The 24,785-nt window shown below is 38.3% G+C and overlaps 1 protein-coding gene and 1 long non-coding RNA gene across 2 annotated transcripts; one reads left to right on the forward strand and one right to left on the reverse strand.

The window, feature by feature from the left end:
* Positions 1-734: 734 nt before the first annotated feature.
* Positions 735-21,940, reverse strand: CASP7 (caspase 7). The gene is made up of 7 exons (XM_085064829.1): positions 21,807-21,940; positions 20,459-20,565; positions 5,966-6,114; positions 4,972-5,100; positions 4,318-4,493; positions 2,824-2,962; positions 735-2,328 (listed from the first exon to the last, which is right to left on the reverse strand). The coding sequence occupies exons 2-7, from the start codon at positions 20,563-20,565 to the stop codon at positions 2,105-2,107; spliced, it is 924 nt and encodes a 307-aa protein (XP_084920955.1). The 5' UTR covers positions 21,807-21,940; the 3' UTR covers positions 735-2,104.
* LOC146435150 (uncharacterized) lies at positions 21,331-23,287 on the forward strand. Its single transcript, XR_014853156.1, has 2 exons — positions 21,331-21,552; positions 22,544-23,287. It is a non-coding gene; the product is annotated as an uncharacterized LOC146435150 (long non-coding RNA).
* Positions 23,288-24,785: the final 1,498 nt, after the last annotated feature.

A 24,785-nucleotide genomic window follows, 5' to 3' on the forward strand; every position in this document is an offset into this window, starting at 1 on the left:
AAATAGCAATAAATTTGATCAGGGGAAAGAGCTAAAACACCCTGCAGCTTTCAAATCACTACTCAGCAGCCTGGCTCTGCTCAAGGGCAAGGGTCTCATTCTGAGTGGGCTCCTTCAGGCTCATGGGCTGGCACAGCTCTCAGCCATGCAAGTATCACCAGTCAGGGGTGATGTTTGTCAGTATGAAATTTTCTTCTTAAATAATATTAATGTTCTTTGGACACGATCTAAAGTAATGCTCATCTAGTGGAGACACTATAATAAACACTAATGAACTAAAAAAGACATGAAAAAGCTTCCAGAGAAGTAACAAATACTGAAATGTTGACTGGATACATTTCTTATGGTAAACCAGGAATATCCTTAATGCCAGAAAACAATTTAAGATGGAGCTATTTTGGCAGAAGCAATAGGAAGAACACTTCCATATGCACTGCTAGACCACTGTACAATTTACTGTATAAAGGGCAAGATTAAGCACTGGTAGAGAAGGATATTTCCAATCAAATACTTCCATTAACTTTGGTTTACTCCAAGAGAGGACATGGCCCGTCCAACCCAAGTCACCCAATGCCAAATTACTTTTCTAATCTACCTTTCCACAGACACTGTAAATCTGCTCTTGAAAACATACCAGAGACCAACTGCATTCTTTAAATAGAAAGGGATATATTTTGGTTGGTTTTTACTTCACCAGATGGAGTGACAACCATGCAGATATACAAAGGAAATTTAAAAAAAAAAGGTCTTTATTGATGTCATGTTCAATATGTCCATAAAACAACCATTTATTTAATTCAAACAACTGTAAATTTGACTTATGAAAAAAATATATGTTTCACTATGTCACAGTATTTGTAAGAAAATAAACTTAACAATTTGGTAACTTGGCTTTCATAGCATTCTCTTATTTTCTTAGAAGATTGCAAAAGAGTATGGAATACATTAACTGGGAAAAGGGTGAACAACTAATCCTTCATCAGTTTAACCAAATCATTAAACTCCCTTTATTGAGCTAGCTACAACTAAAGTGAATATAAAAAGTAGAAATATAAACATCACCAACATAACTCTAAAACACAAAATCAAGACTATACAGTAACTAAGAAGGCACTTCTGGTTTCTGATTCAAGTAAGCATTTCCAGTTTTGGCAAAATTCCTCATAAATAGAAGTTAAATCTAAACATACATTTGTTACTGGAACATGTAATTCTATCTTTCCAACATGAAATTTTATTGTTTTATAATAAGGCCTTGTCATTAATTTTCTGATGGTTCAAAAGTTCTGAATCAACAAGCACACATTTTTATTTCTGCAAGCAAAAGAACTGGAATACCACTGTTTCAGGTTGTTCTATCCGTCAATTGTCATTTGCAACGCAAAATACCTTTATAATAGCACTTTAATATGGTATCATCCAAGTAAAATTTGCCAATCTTTTACAAAGATTTTAATTTTGATTGTCCTATTTGTTACATTTCCATACTGTTCAGGTAAATAATCTAAAAATACTGATTTTTTTATACATTCATCTTATGCTAGAATGATGATTAAGTAAACTGACTTTCAGACTAAGCACAGAGCAACCATTAGCCTTCATTAATAATGCTCATTAAAAGGAAATGAATATATCAGACTGAGAAACACCCTTTCAAATAGCTACAAACTGTTTTATCACAGGACATAGCCATAATATGATGGTTTTTGTAAACTTCCAAGGAGGTTATGGTTCCATGAGCTAGCAGTAAAAGAGAAGGAGTTTCAAGATTTTTTGGTTTTATTCTTCATTTACAATCTGCTTTCTGTGAAAAAACCTTTACGGGTCAGGTAGCTGACTCATAACACCTTCAGTAGCCATAAATCATGACAGCCACACTAAAGGAAACCAAGATACAATAATTAGTAATAGCTGTCAGGCTGGCCCACAGCATTTACTTCCTTAAAACATTGGGTATTGTCCATCCATCAGATACCCCAGCTTATACAATATAAAAATCAAGTGTTATCACATTTCTGTTGTTAAAAATATGTTACTCCTGTTTCTAATCACATCTCCACCCAAAACCATAGCCTGACCTCTCACCACTGGCTGCATTACACTTTCAGAAGTAAAGTTCCTTAGTGAGCATGGAGACCACACAGGGAATCTGCTTCTTCTCGCTGAAGCGCGGATCGTCAGACTGGGACTCGAAATTGGTTGCCACCACATAGTTGACTCTTGTGAGGATCTGCATGATTTCCAGCTGCTTTCCATGCTCATTTAGCACAGAGCACAAGGACTGCACAAACCAGGAGCCTCTTCCAGGATTTCTCCAGGAGTAATAACCTGACAGGAGAGACAAGGAAGAAAGTATGTGGGGTTAATTTTGCTCTTTTGTGTGAAAGATTCTGGGCAAAGATTAACAGTGCACACACAGAAGGCTTAACTCTTAAGTCACATCCTACCTCATTAGGGTTGAGAATAATGTGTATTAACTCTCCACACTGCACATTATTCAAGTACTATTCTACATTTTGGCATTTGGGAAACTGCAAGAAGTAATATTTCACCAGTTTCACCTCTGAGCGTAAATTTTGTGCTGTAAGTGTTCCTCTTCCTGCCTTCATCACATACTCAGTATCCTGAGACATGGAAGGGCAGGATTCCCAAAAAATACTACTGCCTTTGCTGTCTGTAATCTCCATTTTCCTTAACAGCCAGTGTAGAATGTGTGGATACCCAATGTACAATATATCATCCATGAAGGTCCAACTACAGTCCAGTCAATATGGACGGTGAGTTTTCAGGCTTCTAGCCCCACCCCGATCTCCTTTTCTTTACCTGGCACTGTGGAATATGCAAACAGAAAATCTGCTTCTACTGGGATTTTGTATCTCGGGTTGGCATCTGTTTCCAGAGAGTCATTGGCAGGTCCAGAGTCAGTTTGTATACCTTCATCAAATTCAGAGCCTCTGCAGGCCTGAAAGCAGAGAAGATAAATAGAATTTGTCCAGTAAGGAAAAACGAAGTACTATAACAATCAGTATTCACCAACATTTTTAATGGATCAATTCTAACCAGTAATTTGCATGCATTAGAAGCAGAGATGCAATTCTGGGGGATATCTAATTGTTCAGTGGTAAAGTTACTAGCTTACCCTTTTTAAAATATACATCCTGTAAGTAAAGAGAGGTAAAGGTATTGAGGTTGTGCATCTCAGTTTTTTGTCAACAGGTGCCATATCAGAGTTAGTTTATTCTAACCATGCTTAATTTTATTAGTCTAGAGTCATTCTCAACCCTCAATTATTCCATAAAGCTTTGTGCAGCGTGACTTCTGGACAATTTCTTTACAGTGGACTCCACAGGTAGAGACTCTACAGTGTGGGCAACCTGTTCTAGTGTTTGACCACCTATTAAAAGTATATTGCATTTTTAATATTTTTCCATGTATCTCTTTGATTCTTAATTTTCTTTCAATCATGGGTGTAGCTAAAGGGCACACTGGGACAACAATCTGGGTGGGTAATTTTCAGCCCTTGATCAGTAGCTTTGACTGACAGCTCTTGCAAAAGAACAAGTCTGACTGGCTTATATAACAGGGCTGGTTGTCTTTATTAAGAAAATTTTAAAGTCTATGAAGTAGCCATTTCAAAAGTATAATTAGAAGAAGCATCACTTTAGTAGTTTGAAGTCTAAAACAGACAGAGTTTTTCACTTTGAGGATGAGGATTAATTGATGGGACAGCCTAGGGAAAACCACATCTGCTGCAACGCTCATATGTAAATAATACTATGTATTATGTACAAAAGAGAATTCAGAACCATGGTATGACAGTTAATACCATTTGTATCAGCTGTCTTTAAAAGTTTAACTAATATGCAATTAATTATATGCTAATTTAAAAATGCAATATGAATTTTTGGGCTACTGAGGAAAAGGAAAATGTTTGTTTTAGCAGGATGCAATAATTTGTAGAGGCAGCCTTAATTCAAAGAGACCTGGATAATATTATTCCTACTGAAAATCATGTACTGTCCTTGGCTCTGTCTGCACAAAAGGGAGTTTATCTTTAGCTCTGAAGTTCATATATTACCAAAGAATCCATGGACAAAATTAGTTATAATATTCTTAACATCTGTGAATCTTGTATATAAATTATCTTTTAAAAACAAATATTTTACCTTTAGACAAATTCTCTCAATGCAGTTTTTCAGTAAACCTCCAGCAACATTCAGTAAGTCAAACTACACATTTTCTCTAGAGCAGACAACCAACAGAGCATGTTTTCCCCACTGCAGCAGTAGGATACTGTATTTACCTTAGGGCTATTACCTGAATGAAAAACAGTTTGGGTTTGCCTATAAGGCTTTTACACTTGTCTCCTCTGAACAGTGCAGTCAGACTCTTGATAGCCATGGGTCCATCTGTGCCATAGATGAGTCCTTCTTCCCCGTGGCTCAGGAGAATGCAGGCAAAACAAGCTGCATCACTGTGGTTCTCCTCGGCAGCTACAAGGGAAATACTTAGTCAGAAGGAAGTAACATTTAAAATGGAAATTATATTTAGCAAACACATTTTTCTGAGGCTACATATACACTGGGCCTCTACTGCCAGGCATAAGGAGGAGTAGATCACTTTTTACAATGTGATGAGTACCTTGAGTATGTGGATGAATCCTTCACTTGACCCTGAGTTCAGCCCACTGGAATCAACAGGCTGAACTCCTTATCTAATATGACAGGCTCTCCACCTAATACAGAGGAAAAGTGCTTCACAAGAACACTGAGCATTTCTGAATTGAGGCTGGGGGATGAGGTGGGGAATTAAGCCCAGTCCATTCAGAAACCAAATCCTTCCATACAGAAAACTGTATGTGTAGGGCCTAAGCAATCTGCTCTACTTTAACCTGATTTGAGCAGAGAGCAAATTCAGTGACTTCCAGAGGTCTGTTCCATTCTAAATTATTGTATGATTCCAAACTTTTACCTTGCTTCAGTAATTTCTCCATATCATCACGGCTTCGGTCATTGTATGTATGAACCTCAAACCCTAAGTTTTTAAAACTCTTGGCGAGATCTCCAGCATCTTTATCGGTGCCATTGCGTGTGCCCATTCCTGCCAGGAAACAAAGAACGTGGCTGACTGCACATTACACAACTCAAAATGATTCACGTGTTCAAAGGTAAATTTTGAAAGTTGTAATTGATAAACTTGAACAATGTCTCGGAGGCATGTTTTTAAAACAATCCTCTAGCAGCACTGAGAACAAATTCTGAGATTTTAAAAATAATGCAATGTTCAGTGTTAACACGGATCTTACCCTGAAAAATGCTGGCATGCCTCCAGCACCTTTCAACATAGGACCTCTAAGGATGATTCATCTCCTTTTGGTTGTGCAGTGCAAACAGGCACAAAGCACCCTATGGCAAACCTGTTGAAAAGTGTCCCTATTATACCCAGTAAAAGGAACTGATACACAATCTTTGGGGAAAACAACTTAATGTGTTTGCCAAGTGTATGGGAAAAAATCCTAAAAAGTTGATTATAACACAAGTATGTGTCTGCTTTGAAACTGTATGTGGTCTGAAAAGTCAAATGCAGGAGTGTGAACTGAGCACAGCTACAGCTATTAGCTTTTGTAGCTCATAGCTGTGGCTCAGGGACAGAGAATTTATAACATGGGTTGCAGATGCCAAAGTTCAAATTTTAACAACGTGGTTTTAAACTCAGGAACAAAGGTTTAGTTTGAAGTTGGTACAGCAAGGAGACATGGTCTTTGACACACATACTGAAAAGATGTGGAAAAGAGCCGTTCTAACTTAAGTACTAGAGAACAGGAAAAGTTTTAGGAACAACTATTTATCAAAAAGCATGAGAACATTCATTAAAATTCCATTCCTAAAAATAAAATGCGTATTCATTAAAGAAAGTATAAAAATTCTATGGTCTGTAATGTGTATCATCAAAGGAAGAACATTACCTGTTTTGTCTTCAAAATTTTTGTTGTTTATAATAATACATTTGCCAACTTTCTTGTAATCCATATTATACTGGAATGTGGGTGTAACAATTCGGTATTGATTACTGAGAGAGGGCTTTGGCTGTTCTTCTTCTCCATTCTTCTTTTTTCTAGGTGAACCAAATGAAATTATTGTTAGTGACCAGTCACATGCACGGCCTATTTATCGCGATTCCAACCATCCGTGTAGCCCTGCCCAACGTTTTTCCTTCTCTCATGTTTGTTTTCTTCCTTCACATTTTGGATTGAGGCATAAAGATCTTGTGATTTCCATGAAGTGATTATTGAGTGCGGTTGGATTCTGATGAGGTAAAATAACTGTGGAGTGAACTGCAGCCAACAGTAGGACACACAGATCCTGACCCAGAGATAAAACAAATGGCCTAAATGAAGTCAGGCTGGCAGTAACCTTTTGCAAACTGATTCTGGACGTATTTCACTTTTACTGTAAGTAATTAATGAAAGAACAGACAGATTTCCCTTAATAACTATTCCAGGAACATGAGATATGAAGTTTACCCAATTGTGTGATGAGATTTGTTTCCTGAATCACCATTATCCCTAAATTCTGGGAAGATTTAGACTAAGCAGTAGCTAGTTTCTACTGATAAAGGTTATAGTTGTGAACAAGTCATGTTAATTTGGTCAGTCAAACAGCAGTCTGATCCTATGCAAAAGCCTAAGCACATTTAAATGTAATCATTCATACCTGAACTTCACTTCAAATAAAACCTAAGAAAAAACAACCCAAACCATTATATTAATGATAATTATTTTAATCATCATAATGCTAATAAAATTTTATTAACATTTACATTAATAAATATTCTCTGGTTATATGACTGTGTACTCATCTTTTTACTATGTGCAGGAGTTGCCGACTGGATTAGAAAGAAATGCAAAGAGATATCACAGACATAACTCACAGATTTAATCTAAATGAAGTATTAACACCAAATCAGTTACAGTCAGCATGCACACCTGATGTGTAAGCATGAGGAACTCAGCAGCACTTGCTTTTACAGGTGGACTTTTGGTCCAAGCAGGTGGCTTCAGGTGTTGGTAAGAATTTTCTGAAGCAGAACTGAAGCCAGGGAGAGCCTATAGAGTCTCATTCAATCTCAGAATTATGAACAAGCTTTGGAGGCAGCCCAGCTGGAAGCAATAATCAGGAAAGGGCAGAAGAAGCTACTCACACCTCTCTTATTTGTTCCAGCCTCCACCTTCCAATGGTATTTATTGCTGATGTGTGAGAGGAAAACATAAGCTACCTTCACATCACAAAGAACTGTATAATACACTTTGGTTATAACAAAATTAGGTTTTGCCTATTATCTCAATTAATTTAAGTACTTTCACTATTCTCATTCTGACATCTTCCTAAAGAATTATTTAGCTATTTGCTTCAATAATAGCCTTCAGACATGAGATTGCTATGAATTGATTAAATGTTGTTTAGGAAATCTATTTTCTTACCTGCCTGATTTAACAATGGTTGTCTTTTAGCTTTAAGTGTCCTCTTTTTTATTACTAAAGGACAAGAGTAATTGGAAATTATAATAAACCTTCTTTAAATGAGTCATCATGTATAAATGCTACTGCAATTCAATTTTAAAACAGCTTCTTCTTATCTTTGAGAGTTTTCATGCTCTATTATAAAGGGCCAAAGTAAACAGCTGCACCTGGCAGGCTTTCATGATACTCTTTTTACATGTGACCACCTGAATACCATGCCCTCTTTTAGACTTCCCTAGAGACCAGAAAAACAAGATATTGAATCACATCTACTCGAGGATTTTGTCTGATACTCTGGAAACACAGTTGGTTTTTTTTTTCTGACAAATTGCAAGTATTGGTATTCTTCTTGCATATGCTTCTTGAGGGCTCTGGAAGCAATAATTAAATATGCTTTGCCTCTAGAAAATATTTTAGCCATTTTTATTCAGAATTATTCAGAGCTGTGTGATGTTAATATTACATTTGACTTTCAAAGAGATCTTGGATCCTTGTTTAAAACCTAAAATCCCCACTGGTCCTCCATCACCAGAAAGCTCTTTGCCAAAGAGAGAAAAAGAAATTTCAGAACAACAAAGAACCACTCAGGTCCATGAAGAGGCATTTCCTCAGCCCACAGATTCAAGTTTCTACAGATTTATCTGGCTTCAGTGATTTCCTGAAACAGCTATATTACCAACAGACAATAGGATATTTTCAAGGGGTTTGTGCACACATTTCTGCTTATGTCCAACCCATGAACAGCTGTGAACACTCAGGATGACCCATTTGAGCAATATCATGTTTGCACTGTCTGCTCTCCTAAAATGCTGGCAGTGATTTAACTCTAGCCCAGAAATCAGGCAGCCACATTTCCCCACAAAAAGCCTCACTGAAAATAGCAGCAGGGGTTAAGTGGCACAACAACATGGCCATGAGACTTCTCTGAAACCACTTCATTCCCAAGTTCAACAGTTTGCACTCATTCATGCAGAAAGACTCGTGAGTTTAAGGGATGTAATTCCTGCCACTGGAATTCTCAAAAGCAGCTCTATGCCAGTCAATGGCAAATATCACAGATGAGCCTTGGCAGCACATTTCCCCATTCCTTTACAGAGGATACAATGGTTTTATTCTAATGATTCCTCCCAAGCTGAACAGGTTTAATGAGACACTAAAAAAACACAGCATAGTTACGCCTATCACTTCTTTACTGGCAGACAATAAAAAGTTCCAGAAATCTGTTGGCATCAGTCCAAATTGAATGAATAAGGAAGCAAAGGTTGTGGATTATACTTAGCCTGGGCCTGCAGTCCGGACAGAAATTCTTTTTTGAAGATTCTGGTTCCTGTGCCAACATAGCACAATATGGGAATTGCCTGACTGGACTAAACTGACAGCATAATGTCCAACTCTGCAGCTTCAACAAGCTAAATCAGACCTTGTAATGATAACTAATAAAGTTATAAATATGTAATAATCAGTCTTTAATGGAAACGCCCTATCAGTGTCAGGCTGGCTTATGGTTGAAAGCCTAAATCTTTGTTTTCTAAACCTTGAACTAAATACCTGTTAATATAAATGTTTACTGCTGATCTTACTAAGCTTTCTAATCACTCTACTTTCCAGAAGGGTTTCTACAGGTTAGTTATATGCTGTTATAAAATATTTTGAACTATGTGCCCTCTGCTTTATTTCACTCTGCTTCTCTGACATCTAGGGTCTTTAATTTCCCTCTTCTGGAATTCAGACTTGCTTGGACTAAATAGAAAGTTGAATTACATGACTGTTTACTCATTCTTCAAGTCTTAATTACAACTGTGCCATTACTCCTCACTCCATTAGTGGTCACTGATCCTTCCCTTACACAGAAATATTCTTCCCAGTAGTGCTGTCACATATTTCATGTTCTCTCCATTTGGCCAAGAGTTGAGCAAAACCGAAACTCCACTCTGGCACTCTCATATACTTTGCACATTTTCACCCTCATTGTATCTCTAAATCCAGACCTCAGGCTTGACAACAGCATATTTGGGAATGTGATTTCATCATGTCTAGACTCAGTCTGTATCAACCCTGTGGAAATTATTATCAACTTCTCACTTTTCAAATTAAAAACTAAAGCTATCCATGCCATTTATCATTTTGTTACTGAACTTTTAAATAGTAATAGTACATTTTTTCATCAGCATGAGTGGCTAAAATTCTGTCAGATTCAATGGAGATAGATCACTTGCATGAGTTGTGAACTTGATCATCTGAAGGACTGCTACTTATCACAATAAATCTTCTTTTATACTTTGAGTAAATTATTGCTTCAATATGATTCAAGATTGAAGGATAAAAATATCACTGGCAACATTTAACTATACCTAAAGATTATTTAGAAAAAATAAAGCAGTGGCTCTCAGCAGCTGAGATTTTCTCTCCTTTGCCTTCCTTCCTACTGGCACCTTCCTCAATTCCTTTTGCTACCATATATTTGTATGGCATACCAACATATTAAGAATCCATGTGCAGGACTAAGGCTTCCTTAAGTGTTGTCTTTATTCATCTAAAATTAATCTAATCCTTTGCCTGGCTATTTAAGTGACTGTTCTTTTCCAGGGAGAGTTGTTAAAAATGAAGTCTAAAAATGGCATTACAGAGAGATATCCAGGTTTTAAAAACAAGCTATAGTCCCCTTTTCTCCCAGGAAAGGTAGGGCCTTTTGTTGCTGTACTGAAAAATGTAAGCAGATTAAAAAAGAATTTTACAATTCTGATACCATTCAATTTAAGGGAGCAAGCAAGTCCACAGCACAAATATTCTCAGGTAATCTATCAATACTCATCAGAATTTTCATGCACTTAATTGCTGTGGGATGCAAGGAGTCTTAAAACTGCAATGCTCTTTATTCTATTACAAACAACTGAGATGTTTCCCTTGGGACTTTTACATTTGAGGACCTCTTTACAGGCTTCATTTGAATAAGTTCCCCATTTAGTTACAATATTGTGGAGTAAGTGCATGGGACAATGCATTAGTTCTAAGGCTTCTAAAGAAACTTACGTAGCCCACATCACTGATTTATTTTTATGCAGTTTCTGTGGCTCTGTGTTGCTCTTTCTGTCTAAAAAACCCCACTCCTTCCCTTGTTGCATGCACAGTATAAATTGTTTGTGACTACTGCACATCACAAGTGCTGTTTGCTCTCCTGGGGAAAAATCCTGGAGTTGACTTATTTATTTAAAAAGATAGCAAAAGGATCGACAGAACACAATGAAAATGCAAAGACTGTGATTGAATTCACAAGGCATCACAAAGCTATGCGTAGTAAAAATGAGTGTGCTGGAGACCAATTCAGAGTTATTCTTCCAAAAAAATTGAACAGGAAACTGAATTTATAAATTAGACAAAACAATGTTCAATTTTTTTTTTCTATGTTTCTATCTTAGCCTCAATAATTAGTGCTTTGATGTGGTCTCCGTAATTCTTGTGTCTGATGCTTTCTGATGATTATGCATTAATACCTCTTACTTCTGCACAACCTTTTCTTCAAACTACCAGCTTTAATATTTTTAATATTTTTATCCAGCTTTAATACTTTTATCCAGTCTAATTTCAGTGCATTTAGTACACCTCTAATTACTGTATACTCTCCCCACTTTGGAATTTTTTTAATCTTGAAACCTATTGGCAATAACAAGCAAAAGACATTTGTTAAACCTGACTAGAGCTTTTTAGATCTGAAGTTCTCCAAGCCAGACTCTTTGTTTTTTGTCAGATCTGTTTCAGTAGTGTCACACAGATTTAGAGCTTCATGCAAATAATTGATAATCCTGTTGCCTTTTTTCCATTAATATTGCATCAGGTTGGCAGAGCAGCAACACTCCTGGACAGGAAGAATATGTCGCTACTTGAATTGTCTTTTATAAAAATGAATATTCCCTTACTGTTAAAAATCAGAAAGCATAAATTATATGGGATGAAGACTTAACCACAAGGTCTAGACCAAATATTAAAACTGCATTACAGTGCATTTGAAGGTGCATACTCAGGCTTGCAAATTATGTGCCAATAGAGAAACTAAAAAAAACTTTAACAGTTGAAACAGAAGTCTCCTGAGAAAAAAGAGGCAATACTAATTGCATAGGAGGAAGTTCAAGTAAGCATTGCATACTTTCAATTTCCCTATTAGCAAATATTAGCAAACAACTGCTGACTTTGATAGATGAGCACCAACAAAATAAGCAGTCCGTAGATTATTTTAAAACATATTCCACCTAGATGTCAAAAGAAAACTGCAAAAAAGTCTAATGTTAAAGCCAGGATATTTTCCAACAATAATAGAAAGTCTTCATTTAGCAGAGAGAAGAAAAGTGGTCCTACAAAACTGCACTTAAAAGTTCCCCAAAAAGCATCTAAACATTATTTAACTTATATTGCTTACCACGGCAAGCAGATGCCTTACACAAAAGGCGTGAAAACCGACAGCTGCAATTTAGAATAGCAAACATAAACAACACAATATCACACACACAAAACCCAGGGGTCCTAGATTTCTGTTCCCTCTCATGATCCTTGTTCATCTATTGAAGAAATTTAAAATGACAGTGAAATGTGCCACACTGATAATACTGAAGTCTGAAGTGCATACTTGTCAATGACATGTAAAGTCAGTTCTGCCCTTGAATATTTATATATTGGTCTGCTGAAATGCCTAAACTTTAAAAGTAATTTTTTGGGAATGGGTGGAATAAAGGGAAACGGCCAATGTACTTCCTGGAACACCACAGCCCCTGATGAACACACTCCCCTTTCCTCCTGGGAGCAACAGGACTGCTCAGGCAGTAAAATAATGACTCCAAATGTTCTCAATTACAGGGCCACAGAATTAATTAGCCTTCAGTTTCTTTTTGAACTGCCAGTTAGTTCTTGAGGGTTTTTTGGAATCAGACTATCAGCTGACTAAACAGAGACAGTTTAAAAGTCAACAGAGGCAAAGCCTTTTCCTTGAATGAACCTGAAATTAGGAAGCTACCGTGACAGTACCTCTTGTTCCTTTGGAAACCCCTGTCCCAGGCCCTTCAAATAATTGTAAACAGTAATTTTGAACAGAAAATATTGCTGAAGCAGTCTCGAAAGAAAGGAGTTAGGTAAACAGTGAGCTTATTTCCTTGAACTTATCAAGATTATACTAGAGGTGGGAAGGACCTAAGCCTATCATTAAAAAATTCTTTCCAAGATAGGACTGAGTTCATTCACCCAAAAAACCAGTATCATACGAAAATCATACTTTTGTTCTTGTTATGATATATGTAGCAGTGCTGATACAGATTTCACAGAAAATCTGCAAAATAAAACTCTTCAATTTATTTAAAGAAATCCTGGCATTTCCCTAAGTTTTCTAATATCACATCCAAGAGTACAACACAGAAAAAATATATTTATTAAGACCATATGCTAGCTATGCTTTGCCCAATTAACTTGATGAAAGGTATTAAACAAACCAAAATGAATTTTGCTTCTGCTGTTGAATAACTTTGGTGGAGTTACTCCGTATCTCTTGGCTGTAGTTTTTCCATTACAAAATAAAGCCTAAACAAACTTATTTCATAAAGTAATTGCAGATCATATGGCTTCTTTCCAGGGGCATGGTAGTGCAGAAACTGATGCCCCATCCTCTAACCAACTGAGCCAATCTCCGTGGCAATCCTGTGCCATGTGCTCTGTGATGACCCTGCTGGAGCAGGGAGGTTGGACCAGATGAGCCACTGTGGTCCCTTCCAACATGACCCACTCCATGATTCTGTGACTCTGTCCACAAAAGTAGAGAATAATTTTAAAATTCGCTATTTTGTACATCTGTGCAATGCTTATGTCCAGAGTGTGTGGGTTAGCTTACTGACAGATGTCTCCTGGAAAGAAAATGCACGAAACAAAGGAATCCTTACTGTCCACTTGGGAGGTTTACAATGGATCTCAGTCCAGAAACAAATTCCTATCTTTGATTACTGCACATTAGCTTCCCAGAAGAGAAAAAACTACTAATGCCTGTATATAACTATTTAATGTCAATTTAAACTAAATACATTTTAAAGACTACATCATAAGACATCTTTCAGAACCTGAGCTACTCTTGTAGCTTTTATCTTCCATTTCAGTTTCAGATCCATCTCCAATTAGGAGAGAGAATCTTCTCTATGAACCTGGAAAAATTAGAAACTCCATCCAAGACAACTGAAAACTCACTGTGTAATGAAGGAGTTGAGCTGTTTGGAAAAACAAGCCTCAGACTACAACTTCTGGCATACTTTGTAAATGTCTTTCGGAGTTCAGATAGTTACACCTAAATATGTTTTCCTTTCAATGATGTGTTAGTGATGGCCTTAACTAATTCAAGTCAAAACCATGACTGTGATTTAATTTATTATATACAAATGAAGCAGACCAAGTGCATTAAGACTAAGCCCTTATGATAAAAAATTTCAAAACAGACTTATGCCTAATACTGTCCATGTTTCACAACAGTTAAAAACCCACAGAAGCAAAAAAACCAAACCAAACCAAAACAAAAAACCCAAACAAACAACAAACAACCAAACAAAAAAGAAACAGGTAGCAGTGTTCTAGCCTTTGTACACTTAATATTTTAAGGATCACTTACAACCCACATGACAATTTTGTGGTGTAATGCCTGCAAAACAGAGTTCTAAACTCTCAATCATCACTTTGAGATTCAGCTTTCCAATCAGCTGCATGATATCTGCCATGCAGGCCTCACAATATTGTATGCAACATAATAGCCAAATAACATTCAAAAGGTAAATTTTTACAAATAAACAATTTTGCTTGCTGAAAGGCTTTCTGCTCATTTCTAGAAAACCTGTACATCCATACCTTCCATGGGGGCTCTGGAAACTGAAATCTTGCATTATCATACCCTAGGTAGTATAATGTACATAGGCAACAGACAATTATATGCAAAAAAAAGATGAAGTTTCTCTTACCTTTTATAGGTACTAAGATAAATTAACAGGTACATATGGATTGCTTGGAAAACGACTCAAAATACAGCAAGCCCTCCAAACACTAATTCTCAGAGAACACTCTGGCAAGGATTAGCAATTGCAAAATGCCAGTGGAGCCACAATTAGCTTGCAAGAACCATTGAAAGTAAACTGTTTTAGAGTATAAACTCATGATTTTTCCAAACAGGTGGCAGAGAATGAAGGAGGTGAATAACATTCTACAGTACCTTGGCTCATCATCAAATGGTACTCCACACTGCATCTGAAAACAGCTTCAGCTTGTCCTCAGGAGCAAGTCTGATCTTCTGTGCTAAAGCTAGGAGCCCACCATGCTCAGGGTTACATTGCAGAGAGAAACAGGAGGCTCTGTGTGTTCAGGCCCCAGTGTTCGCCTGTGTCAGCAGTGGGTCACGCTGGACTTTTCTCTGGGGCTATTCAAACCCCCAGAGCCATCACCCTGCGAGCTGAGGTCATGCAGGCCTGATCTACCTTTGCTGACACAGGGAAAACACGCTCCCATTCTGTCCCTGCTCCTATAGAAGAGTACAGGAAAATGGATTTTGAGATGGAGGTGGGACAGCAGACTTCCCTTTGTGATACGTCCTTCCTCCTTGTCAAAACCTGATCCACCATTATCACCATTATTTACACAATGAATGCTTCTAGCAAAATAATGCAAATTAGCATGCAGAGTTTACAAAACCTCTCTGTATTTTAATTAACAGAACTATTTCCTAGATATTTAATCTCAAACAGTTTTGGTTTACTCTAAATTCGGCTTAAATTTGTTTGGATTGCTTTGAAAGCTTAAGCATGACAATACATAATAGCTGTGCTCCAAATTCTGTATGATACAGCCCAGAGTTTGCAGTAATGAAGGAAATAAACTACTACACTAAAAAGTAATTAGGATGCTTGACTGTGATTGCTGCAAATAACCCAGTGTTTGCTGTGCTTTATAATATAAAGTCTCTAAGGAGACTGGAAACAAATATTGACTGTGAATTAAGGAGTTCTTGTAATACAGACTAGACACTATTTCAAGATACTTGGGCTTTTCCTACGTGGTAAATCCAGTAAGCATCCAAGGGAAAGTACAAACACTGACAGTTTCCACTCATTGTTAAATACTCCTGCAGTGTTCTCCAGAAGTTGAGTTCCAGATCTAACAAAAATTGCTTTAACAAAAACACAAAAAAACCCCAAAATCCTCCCCTCTGACTTCAAAAAGAGTAACAAAAATGAAATATCCCTTTTGTTCCATGTTGCAATCTATTTATTGACTTTGTAGGAACTTTACCAGACTATAGATTACTTCTGAAATTTTGTTTGGCACTTTGGTGCGAACATAAACAATTGATATTTACCTTGTGCTACGCAGAACAAACAAACTCCAAACAAAATTAAAATTATATTGTGATAGATTTTGGAGCTGTGACAGTAAAAGGAAAGATCATCACCCATTTACAGGACAGACTAAGGCACACAGTGACTTCCTTAGAGACATAAAGGAAACATGAAGCTGAAACAAGAGGTCAGCTCAGACATGTGAGTTGCAGACCAGAGCATAACTTCAGATAATGATTCATCAGCTGTTATTTGCTTTAAAGTAGCTTGCTATTTTTAGTCTAGATAGGGATAAAAGAGATACTTTTCTTAGCAATATTTACTTTGAAAGGCCTGTAATATTCTGATACTGAAAAACCAGTAACAGAATGGACAACTCTGGAAAACATATGCATCTGCATCACTGTGAAGCTATTATTAATAAAAAGTTCTACCTGAAAATCAGCTTCTTTCACAAATCAATATAAAAATAAGCTGTTGGTAATCCCCATACAGGCTAGTTATGAGCTGAACTCGATGATCCTTGTGGGTCCCTTCCAACTCAGAATGAATGTGATGCTGTGAAAAGTGGATGAAAAAGTGGTGGAAAATTCCACCTCTCCCCAAAAGACAGAGGAACAACAGAAAAACAGAGCTGAAACAAAGACAACTTTCCACACCTGTTGCAACTCCAAACTTGAGGTTCAGCTGAGGATGAATCTCAGAAATGAACATTTATTCTTTGAAGGAGAAGGATATTTATTTTGAGGAATATGGCCATACTGAGACAAGGGTCATGAAGCTGAAATAGACAACTTTTGGTAACATCTGTACTTCCCCACTTTGATGTCCTGTAACCCAAATAAACACTATACACATGATAAGGAAAGGTATAGATCCATGAATCTTTTTCATCTAAATACTAATTTACAAACCTGGTAGGTATATTAACAATGTAACTATCACAACCATTGAACTACAGAAGGTGAGATGCACACTGGCATTTCCAGGAAACCTTCAAATTAATTGAAAATCTCAAACTTTATAGTGGTTTGACTTGACAGAAATAAATATCTTACAGATATTTTGGTTTTGCAGTCTTAGCTGAAATACTCTTGGTTACTATATGCTTGTGTACCCCACAAAGCCTCAAATTCCTCAGTGGAATTTTCTTAAAATTTATTTCATGTGCCTGTCTTAAGAGCACTAGAGAATCACATACCTTCAACTGTAACTAAGTATTTGTAAGAATTGTTAAACATATATTTAAACTGTGCTTTCTGTTTCCAGAGAGAAGGGGAATATTGACAGTAAAACTAGACAGTAGGGCTGGAGCAGATAAAAGTAACCAGAAGACAAATGGTTCCATACAATTAAATTAGGATAAAACTGGTACCTAGATACTACTAACAATCACCCTCTTCTGCATTATGTTTCTTCACTGAAGCCCATGAGCAGTCAGGATTTTTGACAGTGCAAGTGCAAGCCTTAGGAATTTTTGTATGCAGCTTTAAAAAACAAACAAACAACTTTAATTAGGATTTAGAGAAATCTTAGCTCTATTTAACACAGTGGAACTGCAATTTTATTCCATTTCATGTCACATTAGCTTTCCTGGAAGCTAAAATGTGTTTGCTGCTATCAATCTCCCTAATGGAGGTTCACAATAAAATACAAAAGATACCAAATGAAGATATTAAATCATCCTGTGGAGAAGCAAGGCTATATTTAAAGCCTTGAAAGTGTAAAAGGAGCACACACAGCATAGAAAAGAAAAATTTATATGGGAAAAATTTTATTAGTGGCCAAGTATTAAAAAAAAAATACACAATTGAAATATTTAGTTTAATCTTCCTTTAACTATGTTTTAAACTTTCGTTATGCACTGCATTGCCCGACTGTATCCTGGTCTTTTTGCTTTCTGAAACATAACTTTTTGCTCAACTGCAACACGACCCGGTTTTTGTCCTTTTTGCAGTACACAAAATTAATACCCTCCTGCCATCTAGTGGCTTAGAAAAACCCGGAGCCAAACACTGCTGGCAGATTTAATCCAAAACTTCTTCCAACTCTTTTTCCCACCCTACCGTTTTTCCTCACCAACATTAACTAAGCATTAGCACTTTTCCAAAGAGAAGAAAATACATAGAAGATAATTCCCCACAACTGCTGAGCCCTCAGAAGAATCTGCCCATCCTGGTTTGTTCTGAGCCTTGTGGCAACCTTGGCAAAGCAGCCTTACAGACTTCTCAGAGAGAAATATACTGGAGTGAGTAAGACTTTGATTTACTTCTAGTTATGCTCTTACAAGATAAATCTCCAGTCACAGCCAGAGAGTGGCAAATGGAACCCTACTGGAAACAGCTGATCTTTCTGCACAGCTTTGGATTTAGCTTTTCACCGCTCTGTTCTCTCAAATTAGAATTAATGTGCTTATTTAACATCACGAGTTACTTGTTTTCCTATTGAACTTACATATTTAAGCAACAGAGAAGAACTTCACTACAAGTACTCCATCGATGGTAAAGACTGGGTTGATATAACCAAAAAAACAGGGACAATAGAACTGTAGTCACTCTAAAGCTTTAGGCTTCTTCTTTCAGAGATATTAGTTCGGATTGCCAAAATGAAACTTTGGCAAACAGGAAACAGAGTCATGGTGGTTCAAGTAAAAGTACATCTAACCTGGTATCTGGTACTGACCAGAACTGAGTCTGAAGAAAATAAAGTGGATACAGAATATATTCTCACAGAGACCTGACTTAGGAACAACTGCACCGAAGTTCTTAACATCAATATTCCCACTGGACCTTTCTTTCACACGTACATCTAAATACTCTTCTTAACTTATGTAAAATCTTGACATCCTCATGTCCCCTGGCTTTAAGCTCCACAGTGACATTCTGCGCTATGTTAAAATTACATCTTAACACTTGTTTTAAACCTACTGCAGGAACTTTTCATTGGACGTCTCCTAGATTTTCTTTGAGGCACAAAGAATGATCATTTCACTTTCTCTGTCATTACAATCATAATTTTTGACCATATCCCATCCTCCTTTATCCTCTCACATTTGTCTCCCATCTTCCTTCAGGCCAAAGACTTAGTTTCTTTAAGACAAAGACCTTGTCTCCATGCTTGTTTTTTTAAGACCTTAATTGCCAAGCACCTTATTCCTCTTTAAGCAATCGCCATTTTCTTCAAGAAACTCTTTTAGATTTCTCAAATATGTTTTTTTTCTACAAAACTGAAGTTGAATTTTCTCAATTACCTCATATTTAATCTGAGTAATTTTTTACTTCTGAAGAAAAATCTTGCAAATTGCATCTTCAAGGAGTTCCCAAAAGATGAATGCCTCAAAGTGATGAATAGACAAATTATTTGAAAAATTTCTTATAGAAAAAAGTCATAGAAATGCTGATTATTGCCTTTTCTTCAGAAATTATTAACTTTGAGTTGCATAACTTAATAACAGTATTAGCACATCACCTCCTATAAAGAAGACCAAATCAAATATGAAAACACACATTTTATAAAGTTGAAAAGACACCTTTGAAAAATATTTGACAAGATTTAGAGACAAATGTTACATTTGTCTATTTGTTAAAATTAATAATACACATTCACATCATTAAACGTATTTGAGGAATGATAAAATGAGACAGAGAAAGTACAGTAATTTGCTTAACAACACATCAAAAATCTTCTAAGACTAAAGTATCTTCCCTTCCCTTGCAAATTTGTTACCCCTATTAAACTCATAGACTAAACAGCAAAAATTAAAAGTATATTAGCCATGTACTTTCTCTGAATTGCACTGTTCACTTCAATGTGAATGTCCAATAGTAAAAAAACCCCAAAACCTCTCTGTAAATGCATTAGCCTTTGTATTAAATACCTCTTACAAAAGCTCCATAAATCCAATGTGAAGTATCCACTTGCTGATTCTCAACAGTATTTATAACTTTGCATGTTCATTTTTCATCTTTTGCATTTCCAGTCACATTTATCCAGTGTTTTCAGGAGTACAGACAAGCAGTAAATAGTTCTGGCTTCCTACTGATGTAATGACAGTAAGCTTATGCTTCAGTGAGACTACTATGCATTAAAATGAAAGGCTTTTAATGTATTCTGTAAGGGGTTACGTCTCTAGACTTGGTGAGGCTTCTTTGTGCTACAACCTAGATGGCACATCCAGGCTTTAAACTAACTTAAGATAGTCAGCAGGGGATTCCAGTGATGCTGGAGATTAGCTGAGCTGAGTGCAGTAAAATAGATAATTAATGGCATAGTCAATTCCCATATCCACCAAAGGTCAGTGTTTAAGATGTGGGACTGTAATTGATGCTAAATGAACTTTGTGGTCTCTTAGCTGCCAAATAAAACTTATGGGAGATATTATAGGTTCCCCTGTAGGAAGATACTATAAAGAAATGCTTTAAGGTACAGAGCAGATACATTAAATTCGTACAGCATAAACCACCTTTCTATCCAGACAATCTGTAACATTGTAGACATAGTAAACTGAACATCAAATCAAGCCTTTTTATGATTCTATGCTTAAAAGAGTAGCATGGCAGCTGATACAAGAAGAAGAACAGGAGTGCAAGTAGTAACTTACGTCCTAAAAAGTGAGAACCTGCTCCTTCTGTCTGGCCTTGCATCCACTGCATCACAGCCATCTTCATCACTTCCCTCTCCAGCAGAAAGATGCTGATCCTCCGACATCTACCAATAAAAGCACAAGAATGTAAGCTTTCCTCAGTGACAGCTCACAGTTTAGAAATAATTCTATAAACCAGACTGTTTATGGTGTGGTTTATAGAAGACATATGTGAAGTTTTTAGTCAGTTTTATTGCATAATAGTTCCTCAAGAAAGAGTGGCTACAGATTTCTGGTCCTGAATTGACATGGCATTACACAAGTTCAGTCATCTCTATTATCTTGTGGCAGTTACCCAAAGGAAATTGTCTCATACCACTCTCAAAAATCCAGACTAGAGTAAAACGAAAAATAATTTTACGGTTAATGATCACAGAATTACAGAATAGAATCATAAAACTGAATCAAAGACTATTCTGAGTTGGGAGGGACCCACTAGGATAATCAAAGTCCAACTCCTGGCCCTGCTCAGGGTAGTCCTGAGAATCACACCATGTGCCTGAGTGTGTTGCCACATCCCATGAGTAATTCCCAGAAAATTTTTCATGGTCCTGAAAGAAGCATATTGGGATGAAAGCAAAGGCAACTATATGTATCTGCAATCCTACCTAGTACTAAAACACCTGGAGAGTTCCTGTGTTTTCATTTTCATATACACAGTCAAATGTGTGTAAGCGAAAAAGCCCTGTGTATCTTCTCTGGGTGGTTTTAATTTAATCTAGATCATTGAGCCGTCGGGGAACTACAAGAAAGGAGTCTGATAGCACAGCGATCTGCATGGCTCAGCACGGGGGAGAAGCGCAGGGCAAATGCAGGACCTCCACTGCAATAAAACATCTTGTCCCCGGCTCCAGATTTCCATCAGGAAATCAGCAGTGACTCCCGCCCCTTCCCCATGGACAGGCCGATTAAATTTGCTCTTATCATCCATTTACCCGCAAGAGCACGCGTTTACATCGAAAACCACCCCGGAGACCTGGCAGCAGCAGCTCAGGAGCCACCAGTGGCTCCATGGCTGCACCACCTGGCCGGGGAAACGGGCTCTGGTTGAGGTTTGGGAACTCCCTGAGAACAGCAACAGCTCCAAAGCTGGGTCCAGCCTCGGCTTTGGCAAACAAGCAGCAAGCAGGAAGCAGAGCTCGCAGGCCGCGGGCCGGCAGGGCCTGGACAGCGCGGGGCAGCCGGGGAAGCGATCGCGGCGGGGAATGCGCATCCTGAGGGGCGGGAAGCGGGGCCGGGAACGGGAACGGGAACGGGAGAGGGGGGCAAGCAGCAGGAGAAGGGCTGGGAAGGGCCCGGGGCTTGCCTTGGAGCTGGTCCGGCGGGGCGGGAGCCAAAGCGAAACTTAACTTAAAGCGAAACTTAACGCGAAAGCGGCGGGCGGTGCCCCGGGGCGGGGCCGGGCCGAGGCGGGCTCCCCTGGCGCGTCCCCATCCTCATCACCAACGCCATCCCCGTGCCCATGCCCAGCCCCATCCCCATCCCCATCCCCAGCCCTGACCCTTGTCCCTGTCCCCGTCCCCATCTCTGTCCCCGTTCGCCTCCCAGCCATAGGGTCTCGGCTGCAGCCCCCCGGCCCTCCCCGCTCCCCGGGTAATGACGGCCACATCACAGCCAAACCGAAATTACCACTTTTTAATAGCTGCGCTCCGTCACACCCCCGCCAAAGAAGAGCCTAAAGTTTCATGGTGGCACGAGATTGTCTAGATCTAAGGAAATTTTTCCCCTTATATAAACTTCAGTGGCATTTCCTTATCCTCCCAATTATTCCGCGTGTTGCATCTCTGCTAATTACGATACCCCACTGTGTAGCCGTAGCATCAGGCCCAGCAGTCCAGCACACGGACTGAAGATTGGCGCAGTCTTGCTAATTACTCCTGGATGCAGGCTCCGATCCTGCAAAATCACACACCTACCCAGCGGTGCGTGGTGTTTAACATTCACTACCTGAAGAGATTCACATCAAAGGGACATTTTTCAGTGTAACTGCCTCATAATTGGCGCAAAACACAGGCATGGTAACAAACAGCCTTTTGCTTCCAGGCAGGTCAGCGGCTCGATGTGATGGAGGAGCTCTTGCCGTGTGTCTGCGCGCTGCTGCTGGGACCCCTGCCTGCTTCCTGGGATTGTGCCTGTAGCTCCTGGTTGGATGCATAGCCAAAGTTTTCTCCTGGAAATCAAACTGACAGGATCCCATGGTTCCTCTCGTGCCATCTGTTAGCCGCTTCTTTTCAAGAAGACAGCAAGTCTTCCAAATCCATAATGGAGCACCATGGACAGCAGAGACACTGGAAATGTATAGATTGTAGTGGATGTGAGGAGAGGAGAGGAGAGGAGAGGAGAGGAGAGGAGAGGAGAGGAGAGGAGACACTGTAATCACCAGAAATGACTGGCAGTGGCACCTGAAATTCAGAACATCCAAATATGCTTTTCTGATGACGTGCATGTATGTTACCCAGAAAATCCAGAAATTACTTGCTTCTGTATCTTGATGAAAATGTTTATCCATTACTATCTGGCCCCCACAGCCAAATTAGAAGATCTAGAAATGGCTTTGTTCTAAGGGTCATTGTATTGCTATCAAAAAAGTGGTCTGATAATGCTTGCCAATTTTCAACAGTTTACTCCTGGAATTGGTTATGGGGAATTTTTGACTCAAACTGTTGAAGAAACTTCTATTTCTGTTTTTTTTGCACATTGGTTGCTGGCATTCACAAAGCGAAAGTTTGATTTCTCAGTGTACTGCAATACCTTTCTTAAATACATTTTAATTTTATTGCAATATAAGGTGCTAGACTTTTTTTTCCAGAAAACCTTGCTTTTTTCAGTATGGAGTAAAGTAACAATTAGAAAGATACTAGAAGGAAGTATCTTGTTTCAGGGCATGGAGTGATTGCTACTTAGGGAAGGGTCAGGAAGGAAAAATAATCTCATAGAATATGACACAGCTGGCTGTATGCATTACTGGGCAGGGGGAAGAGCCAGCAATGTGATACCTATAGCATTACCATTCCTTTCCTTTGCCATGGAGACTCACACTAGTCCTTAAAAACATTAAAAATGAGGCATTTGACTAGATATTTGCATTGGGGAAAATAAGTGTTTAACCTCTGTAAGCAGCTGCAGGATGACAATGGGGTGTGCCTTTGGGAAATTGGAAGGTAGATGGCAGGTACAAACTAGAGGGCTTGAGGCAATTGAATTGCATCTGTCTGGAATAATAACTGTGTGCTCTGTTCTGCACAACACCTATGAAAACAAGGATGGGGTTTCGTGAGACCTGTGAGGCTGGTGTGGGGGTACTTTTAGGATGGATGATTTGAGTGACTCACAAGGTGTTCTCTCCTTAATGACATTGTTAGATTTTTATATATTTTGCAAGAAAGGATGAATGGTTCTGATACGCAGTGGGGACAGTGCAGTGTGATTTGGCACACCACAATTTTATGGAATTTCAGAATAAAGCATCTCAGTCTGGTTGGTGCATGTGTTTTGGTGGGATTTCTCTGTAATCAGGCAGAGATGATCTGTTGCACATGCCATATGTTATGAGCTTTAAACTTGGGTCCTATTTATGTTATGATACACAACAAATGGGCATATTTGGACACTGGTGGTCACGTGGGCTATGCTGTGCATGCTTTTCACACTTTTATTCAAGCTTTTAGCTTAAATTGTAGCACATCCTCACCACTTCTTTCTCTCCTCTGTAACAGTGATATCTTCTTACCCTCTTGGTTCTTTTTTCAGTTTCTCTCTTACTTTATCTTGCTCTGTTAGAAGCATTTGCAAAATCGCTACACTCTCAGGTTTTCCTGAGAGTGGCAACAAGGGGAAAGTGCAAGCATAAATCCTTTCAGTTATGAAATGCAAACAGTTGTTGGTTGGTTTCCAAAACAGCAAAAATGTAAAAAGCCACTGTACAAGTTTGGAAGGCGGTTCCTTAGAGATTTTTATTCAAGTCTTGGGAGATTTTGGTGTTGATAAATCATCTCCAGCTTTCTTTCAATATTTTTGTAAGCTGGATTTGCTACTCTGCTAAATTTGATTAGCATGGAGAGACTGTATGAGGCAAAAGGCCCTGAGCTCAGGTAACTAATTAACCACAGGGTTCAGATAAGGTTATAATGAGGCTGGTCTAGTGCCTGAAATTTTACAGGCAGCTTTTAACAGTGGATAACACTTCCAGTTTGTGTAGTGAACCAGCACCTCTGGGGTTTTTTTTACAAACAGAGGGAAGATAGGGTTGCTGTAATTTATGGTGTCTGACTTCCTGCTCTCCATG

This window comes from Lichenostomus cassidix, chromosome 6 (assembly GCF_008360975.1).
Source record: "Lichenostomus cassidix isolate B80296 chromosome 6, HeHo_3.0, whole genome shotgun sequence".
Taxonomy (NCBI): Eukaryota; Metazoa; Chordata; class Aves; order Passeriformes; family Meliphagidae; genus Lichenostomus; species Lichenostomus cassidix.